General features: G+C 50.4%; 1 protein-coding gene across 1 annotated transcript in view; it reads right to left on the bottom strand.

Annotated features, from left to right (window-relative positions):
* Positions 1-335: 335 nt before the first annotated feature.
* Positions 336-639, bottom strand: part of ETH_00042645 (uncharacterized protein) — a gene marked incomplete at both ends in the record, with an annotated part of 1,003 nt that continues 699 nt past the window's right edge. Inside the window, 2 exons of the mRNA XM_013376353.1 lie at positions 336-387; positions 483-639. Of these exons, the coding sequence (XP_013231807.1) occupies positions 336-387; positions 483-639 (209 nt within the window). The remainder of the gene's footprint in view (positions 388-482) is intronic.

Here is a 639-nt window from a genome sequence, read left to right as displayed (position 1 = left end):
GCCCCGGCACCAGCAGCAGCAGCGGCAGCGGGAGCAGCAGCGGCGGCGGGAGCGCGAGCGGCAGCAGCAGAGGACGCGAGGGGGAAGGCAGCAGCAGCGGCGGCAGCAGGGGAACGGGAAGCAGGTAAGTGCAGCAGCAGCAGCAGCAGTAACAGCAGCAGCAGCTGCGCCAGCAGCAGCAGTTACAGCACCAGCAGCAGCAATAGCAGACTCAAGCAGCGGCAAGAGCAAACGTGCAACCAATAGCAAAGCAGCAGCCGCAGCCAAAAAACAGCAGCAACAACAGCAGCAGCTAAAAGCAGCAGCAGCAGCAGCAGCAGCAGCAGCAAACGTACCAGCTTGAGTGGCGCGTCTTCTCGTTCATCCAGATAAACCCAGTTCTCCAGCCTGCAGCAAATTGAATTAATTAAATAAAAATAAAATAAGTTAAATTAAATAATTTAATTAATTAATTAATTAATTAAATTAAAAAGAAAACCCACTTGAGGTCTCTGTGGCAAATGGAGTGCTGGTGGCAGTAGTTAATTGCTGCTAGCATTTGTGCTGCTGCTTTTGCTGCTTCTCTTTCGGGGTATTTTCTCTTTTGAAAAAGTCTTTCATAAAGTTCTTTTCCCGTGCAAAGCTCCATTACCAGCCGAA

This window comes from Eimeria tenella, genomic scaffold (genome assembly GCF_000499545.2).
Source record: "Eimeria tenella Houghton genomic scaffold, Eth_scaff3384, whole genome shotgun sequence".
Taxonomy (NCBI): domain Eukaryota; phylum Apicomplexa; class Conoidasida; order Eucoccidiorida; family Eimeriidae; genus Eimeria; species Eimeria tenella.
The sequence above is the reverse complement of the archived record's forward strand: the minus strand, read 5'-3'. Positions and strand labels throughout refer to the sequence as shown.